At 52.2% G+C, this 7,651-nt stretch overlaps 1 protein-coding gene across 5 annotated transcripts in view; it reads left to right on the forward strand.

The window, feature by feature from the left end:
• The window catches only part of COQ8B (coenzyme Q8B), a 22,121-nt gene that overhangs the window by 10,780 nt on the left and 3,690 nt on the right, over positions 1-7,651 (forward strand). For all 5 annotated transcript variants that reach the window (XM_024768694.1, XM_024768693.1, XM_024768696.1 and 2 more), the window contains 4 exons: positions 885-978; positions 2,923-3,064; positions 3,204-3,311; positions 5,893-5,958. In XM_024768694.1, coding sequence (XP_024624462.1) covers positions 885-978; positions 2,923-3,064; positions 3,204-3,311; positions 5,893-5,958 — 410 coding nt within the window. The remainder of the gene's footprint in view (positions 1-884; positions 979-2,922; positions 3,065-3,203; positions 3,312-5,892; positions 5,959-7,651) is intronic.

Below are 7,651 nucleotides of genomic sequence, written 5' to 3' on the forward strand. Positions count from 1 at the left end.
GAGGTGGAGGGCCAGCTGGGGCCAGGGTGTGCCCTTGTGTGTGTGAGCCTGAGTGAACGCCTCAGTCTGCGTGTTTGAGACAGAACAAAGGGACACCACGGCGGGGAAAGCCCAGAGTAGTATGGGCGTGTGAGAAAAAGACAAACTCGGAGATGCCAACAGGAGCCCAGACAGAAATCCAGAAACAGACACACAGGGGGTGTGTGGAGAGGGACTGGAGGCCTGAGAAAGAACCACAGAAACAGGAAGGGAGCGTAAGTGGGACCTCGTGTGTGTGTCACAGCATGTGAGAGCGCCTGGGGTAGATGGAGCAGAGGTGTGTGTGTGTGTGCGCGCACGAGAGAGCGAGCGAGGGAGAGAGGGAGGGAGTCAGGCCCAGAAGTAAGCTTCAAACACTGAGAGCAGTGTGAGAGAGTATGAAAAAGAGGACAGAGAGGGACTTCCTTGGCGGTCCAGTGGTTAGGACTCCACGCTGCCACTGCAGGGAGCCCAGGTTCGATCCCTGGTCAGGGAACTAAGATGGGAACTAAGATCCCACATGCCACAAGGTGCGGCCAAAATATTTTTAAGAAAGAAAAATGGACAGAGAATAGGCGGCAGATGTGACTATGATAGGGGCCTAAGGACCGCTGTGTGTGCCTGGGAAAGACCCGAGCAGAGAGGCTTCCGTGGAGCCCGCAGTTGTGTGAAGGACGGGGGAGTGCGTGGCCAGACAGTGCGGGTAAAAGGCACGGAGTGGACGGGGTGAGGGATGGTGAGACAGGGACAGAGTGAGAGGCACGACTGGCAAGAGAAGACGTCCCTGAGTGGGAGCCTGAGGGGTCGGGCAGGGGGCAAGGGGCAGGCTGTGGCCTTCCCTGTCTGACACGGCTGCTGCCCCTCAGGCCTGTTTGCAGAGCAGAGCCTGCAGGCCTTGCAGCGGGAGCTGGCTTTGGAATGTGACTACCGTCGTGAGGCGGCTTGCGCCCAGAACTTCAGGTGAGCTGAGGCCCCTACAGGCCCCTGGAGGCCCCCTTCCTCCCTCCAGCTTCCCTCCCGGGCTGAGAGGGAGGTGGATGCCCTCACAGCCTCCGGCAGCTGGAGCCCTGGGGTAGGGCTGGCAGACTCTTTCTCTTCATTTGTTCATCCATCCATGCCTTCACTCATTACTTCATTCACACCCTGTGTCCTCTGTGAGCTTAGGCAGGTCACTTCTTCTCTCTAAATGTCTCTACTTTCTCATCTGTCAAATGGGACGCAGAACCACTGCAGTCTGATGGGGGAGACAGACTTGTCAACAGGCAGTCCGTCACACGAGATACCGTTACACCCACCGGACTAACAGAGATGAAGCAGTCTGTCTGTGTCCAGAGTTGGAGAGAACGGGGCTCCAGGGCATCCTTTGCACACTGTGGACAGAGGGAGAAATTGATACAAGCATTTTGGAGAATGGGTGGGCCTCATCAAGCCTCAGTGTTCACATCCAACCCAACAGTTGCCCTCCTGGCTAAATACTCCAGTGACCCTTAATGCCAGTACACACCATCAGACTTCGAGAATACTCAGAGCCGCAACAGCCCCAAACTGGAAACAACCCAAATCTATCAAATTCATCCCAACAGGGTGGATAAAGAAGTCACGGTATGTTCGTCAGCACAATTCGTACAGCATCAGAAATGAATGAACTACAGCCACACGGCACAGTGGTTGTATCTTAGCGGCGTCACGATAAGCGGCAATCAATTACACCTCAGCGAGACCTTCCGCAGCGTGGAGCATGGCCCGCACGTTCACTGAGCCCGGCTCTGAAGATACGAAGCCAGAGAAAGGGCAGTAGAAGGCAATGGTTAGGGGCATGGGCTCAGATGTGGGATCCAATCAGGATCCAATCCTGGGTCAGCCCTTAACAGGCTGGGTGGCCTTAATCTGCCCAGTGGCCTTAGGAGAGCGTCCTCCTCAGGGGGAGTGAGGATAAAAGGGAATTGTGCTGACTGAACGCTCAGCAGAGTCCTGCCCTGTGAGGAGCAGATCAAACGTCAGAGATCTGATAAACAAGGACAAAAGTACAAGCCCCCAAAGCAGGACCTGGAGATGGAGAGTGTCAGGTGGGCTGGGACAGAGCACTCCAGTGTGGGATCTGGGGAGACCACCACCTCACGGGATTTCCCAGTGCTGTTAGGATAAAACCCACATCATTTCTCATTTCCCCGGCTCCTCCCCATGTCCCTGTCCCCCCAGCCCCCAACTCCAGCCATCCCACAGGTCCCCAACCAGAGAGCTCGCTCATATTCTTTGCCTCCCACATCTTCCGTTGACACACCTATCTCAATCTATTATTGGTCTGTTTGTTAGAGTGTGGTCTCTGCTGTGTGTGTGTGTGGGGGGGGTCACGCCTGGGGCTCATCTACTGCTCTGTCACCCAGCATCATCCAGCACAGGGATGGACACCGAGAAAGGTCCTTTCCCTTGAATAGCCAGCGTTCAGAATAATGACTCCAAGGAGCGGCCAGTGAGCATCACTGTGGACTCGGAGATTTGTATACGAGTGACTGTTTTTTGGATGGATTAATTGATAAGTTGATGAGAAAGTCATGCTCACCAAGCTTAATTAATACACTGAGTTCATCCCGGGGCGACCAACAGAGAAGTGTTTCCGGAAGGGAGGGGGTAATTGGGTCTCCAGCAGCACCCAGCTTAGGGGCAGACACAGAGTGGGTGCCATGGAGATATTTGGTGAATGAGTGAATGAATGAAATGTCTGAATGAATGTCCATCCAACCAGGTATTGGCCATCACTCCAGACAGACAGGAAAGAGAAGGGCAGGAGGAAAGGCAAGACAAAGACTGTTCATGGAAGACTCCTCAGAGGAGGGGGAGGCCTCGAGCAGGGCCACAGGGGCCTGAAGTGTGAAGTCCCATCCCCGCCCCTCCCATCTGCCCCAGGCGGCTGTTGGCAGACGACCCCTTCTTTCGGGTGCCAGCCGTTATTCAGGAGCTGTGCACGACGCGGGTGCTGGGCATGGAGCTGGCTGTAGGGGTCCCGCTGGACCAGTGCCAGGGCTTGAGCCAGGACATCCGGAACCAGGTACGTGGGGCTCATGGGACAGTGGGGAGGGTGCTGCTCTGGGGCACAGCTGACAGGGAACCATGGTCCCTCTCCAGGCCTCAGAGGGCTTTACAGGGGCACATGGCTCTGAGATGTCTGTTACTCCTTCCCACCCCAGATCTGCTTCCAGCTCCTGAGGCTTTGTCTTCGGGAGCTGTTTGAGTTCCGATTCATGCAGACGGACCCCAACTGGGCCAACTTCCTGTATGATGCCTCCAGCCACCAGGTTGGTTCCTTGTGTTGTGCGTCAGGGTACGTTAGCTGCTGTAACAGGTATTTCCCAATATGGCAGTAGCTCAACACAGTAGTAGTTGATTACCCATGTAACAGGCTGGAGTGGCCCTCCTCCATGCAGTGCGTCAGGGACCCAGGCTCCTTCCCTTTTGTGAGTGTGCCATCCCCTAGGACTTGAAAGGCTCTCTTTCCAGTGCAAGGGGAAAGCGAGGTTGAGAGGGTAACCCACTGTCTAACTGCTTTGGCTGGAAGTGACCCATCGTTCCCGTCACCATTCCACCGATAAGAACTGGTCATGGGGCTAGTCTAGATGCAGGGGATGCTGGGAAATGGAGTCCCTGGCTAGGCAGTGGCTTCCTAGTGGCAGTGGAGAAGAGGGAGCACCGCTTTTGCAAGACAGTCATCATTACCACACCCATCATTCATTTAGAACACACCAAGCACCTACTGTCTCTTGAAAGTGATGCCAAGACAACCTGATCCTTGCCTTCCCAGAGTTCCCAGTCCAATGCAGGGACCCATCACCAGAAAGTGTGACCTGTAGTTAATCCCTTGTTGAGGAAGCACAGGCGAGGGGCCAGTGATGGGGGAGGCACAGGGGGCGGTGGGAAGCCAGGAAAAGTGGCTGACCCTGCCTGGAGTGGGTGGGGCCAAGGAAGGTGAAAGCAGAAAGTTAAGAGAAGGACAGCCATCTAAGGAGCAGGGAGGAGCATACTTGGCAAAGGACACAGGCTGTCCAAAGGCCTGGGGGTGACAGTTGGGACTGAAAAACTCACAGCGTGCGTGGTTGCTAAGTGGCTCTCCAAAGTGGTCTGTGCCGTTCTGTCCCCAGAGGGGTCTTTCTAAAACACACATCTGGCCAAGCTGTCCCTTCTACAGCTTCCAACGCCCTCAGGATCAAGTGAGCCCTGTGCTGAGTGTGACATGACCCCACTTAGTCCAGCCTCGGTCCCTTGACACCCTCTTCCCCCCAAGTGCACAGACAGCCTGCATCCCTCCAAGGCTCGCACCCCAGGGTGGGTGTTTTCCTTCCTCGGGTGTGGTGATAAGAGGCCTGACGTCAATTTACTGGGTCTCAACAGCAGTTTTTGTTTTAAAAGGATAGAATGTGTTGCAGATGGGAGGGATGCATATTATGTCAGGACACTTTTGTTTTATGTTTATATGTGCATGTGCACTGGTGCCCAGGACAATCTGCATTTCTTTTTTTTTTTTTATAACTTTATTATTCATTTCTTGCTGTGGGTTATGATAAACAGTTTGAACTCCACTGTTGTAGAGAAACTTACACACATGTTCATGGGGTACTGCTTTTTTTTTTTTGCCGTTTTTTAAACATTTCAACTTTATTTGGTTCATTTTATCTACATTCTTTATTTTATTTACTTATTTTAAATTTTTAAAATTAATAATTAATTTTTGGTTGCGTTGGGTCTTCATTGTGGTGCGCGGGCTTCTCCTGTTGCGGAGCATGGGTTCTAGGTGCATGGGCTTCAGCAGTTGTGGCACGTGGGCTCAGTAGTTGTGTCTCATGGGCTCTAGAGCGCAGGCTCAGTAGTTGTGGCACACGGGCTTAGTTGCTCCGCGGCATGTGGGATCTTTCCGGACCAGGGATCGAACCTGTGTCCCCTGCATTAGCAGGCGGATTCTTAACCACTGCGCGACCAGGGAAGTCCCTTTTTTTTGAATTTTATGTTATTTATTTTTTTATACAACAGGTTCTTATTAGTTATCTGTTGTATACATATTAGTGTATAGATGTCAATCCCAATCTCCCAGTTCATCCCACCACCACCTCCCCACCTCACCCCACCCCACCCCGCCCCTTTCCCCCCTTGGTATCCATATGTTTGTTCTCTACATCTGCGAGCACTGCTTCTAATAGCAAAACCTAGAAATAACCACAGTGCCCATCAAGCAGATAACTATGATATATTCATGCAACAAAATCTTACACGGCGGTGAAGAAATGAATGAGCTAGAGTGATGGGGATGAATTGCAAAACCATGTCGAACACAAAGAACTTGCAGCCTATTATAAATACCATTTAAATGACGTTTTAAGATATGCAAAACATTAGTATGTTTTGTTCATGGATCCACATATGTATAGAAAACATAGCAACACGTGCATGGGAATTTCAGGAAACAATTTAATAATAAAAATAATTTCAGGAAAGTGGTGACCCTGGAAGAGAGGGTGGGGATGGGGGGAGGTAGGATCAGGCCCCACTTAGATTGGTAGTATTTTATATTTTAAACTGGGTGGTAGGATTTGTGGGTGTGGTTCCCATATATTTTATTATTCTCCAGATTTTTTTTTTCTGAGCCTAAAACATGTTATTATAAAAACAACTAGGACCCCAAAAATAAAAACCAGGTCCCTTCAGCTTCATGTGGGGGTGGATCGATGTGTGGAGACCGGAAGCCAGGAGCCCAGGGGAGGCAGCTGGGCGGGGACTTGGGCAGGAGGGGCAGCGTGTGGGGAGAGAGGGACAGACCCTGGCACCCCCATAGACAATGGGGAGCACTGGTGGACTCCCAGTGTCGCTTTCACCATCCTTCATTTCCAGGTGATCTTGCTGGACTTTGGTGCAAGCCGGGAATTTGGGACTGAATTCACAGACCATTATATCGAGGTGAGTTCCCCCAATCCTGGAGTCTCTGAAGGGTCGAGCCTCAAGCCAGATAGTAAGGCTTGTAGAGAAGGAGAAACACAGTATCTGGAATGAAGAAATAAATAATAGTCATATTAATAGCAGCTAACAAATACCAAGCACTTAATATTATGTCAGGCACCGTTTTAAGTGCTGTACACGTGGTAGCTGATCTGAACCAGAAAGCAACTCTATGAGGTGAGGACCATTTTTAACCCCATTTTACAGAGGAAGTAACTGGGGCTCTGAGACGTTAAGTCACTTGCCCAAGGTCACAGCAGACCTGGGATTGTAACTCAGGGAGTCTGGTTACACAGCCCATGTTCCCAACCCCTCACTAGCTGCCTCTTAAGAGAAAGGCCCACGATGGCCAGCCTGTCAGCCCCCCACACCCGATGCTGTCCAGGGCCTTGGTGTCCAGCCTTGTGCTCACATACCTCCCCTCCAGCTGCTCCCTAGTGAGCAGTTCTCTCTTTGAGAAGTGTTTCCTCACTTTATGTTGCCCATCCTTCCCACCCACAGAGGTTGATTTGTCTCAGAGCCCACAGAAAACACCATCTCATTAATTTGTTGAGATTGGACATTCGACCTGGGTCTTCCTTTTTTTTTGGTTGCGTTGAGTTCATTGCTGCATGAGGGCTTTCTCTAGTTGTGGCGAGCAGGGGCTACTCTTTGTTGCGGAGCACGGGCTCTAGGTGCGTGGGCTTCAGTAGTTGTGGTGCACAGGCTCAGTAGTTGTGGCCCACAGGTTTAGTTGCTCCGTGGCATGTGGGATCTTCCCGGACCAGGGCTTGAACCCGTGTCCCCTGCATTGGCAGGCGGATTCTTAACCACTGCACCACCAGGGAAGCCCCTCAACCCAGGTCTTCTAATCACTGGGTCATCAATTCAAACGTTCTCTGACCCCCCTCTGTGCCTAGTCCTATTCTAGACGATACTGGGGACAACAGTGACCAATGCAGTCCAGGTCTCTGCCTTCACAAAACTCACAGTCCAGTAGGGGGACAGACAGAAAGGACCAGAGTGGTCAGGGCTGGGATGGGAGAATCACGGGGGACTGAGGGAGACCGGATGAGGAGCCTGGCCTGACCTAGGGGGTCAGGGAGGGCTTCCTGGAGGAGAAGACATCAGAGTTGAGACCTGAGGGATGAGGAGACCAATCAGGAAGAAACTAGGAGGGTACTCCAGACAGATAATGTGGGCAAAGGCCAAGGGGTGGAAAAGGATATTCCGACTAGAGCAGCACTTCTCAAACTTTAACGTGCACGAGAACCCCCCCCCCCACCAGGATCATGTTAAAATGCAGATTCTGGTCTGGAGTTAGGCTTAGTATGCTGCCTTTCTAACATGCTCCCGGGTGATGCCGAAGCTGCTTGTACAGGGACCGCACTCCGAGTAGTAAGATCCTAGAGGACCAAAGGGAAGTTCACGTTTGGACTGGGCAGGCAGGTGGGGACAGAGCAGGAGCCAGCAGTGAGGCTGCAGCCCAGTCACGCTGGGTCTCTGAAGCCATGCTTTGCACCTTGTACTTTATTCGGGTGCCCTGGGGAGCCGTGGAAGGGACTGGAGCAGGGGAGGGACATAGAATTTGGAAATTCCTGAATAACGAGTGGTCTTTTAAGACAGGCCGGGAGCCTGGGCAGGTGGGGGGTTGGAGGGGGTTCTGACCTGAGGA

Source organism: Neophocaena asiaeorientalis, unplaced genomic scaffold (genome assembly GCF_003031525.2).
Source record: "Neophocaena asiaeorientalis asiaeorientalis breed wild unplaced genomic scaffold, Neophocaena_asiaeorientalis_V1.1 scaffold629, whole genome shotgun sequence".
Taxonomy (NCBI): domain Eukaryota; kingdom Metazoa; phylum Chordata; class Mammalia; order Artiodactyla; family Phocoenidae; genus Neophocaena; species Neophocaena asiaeorientalis.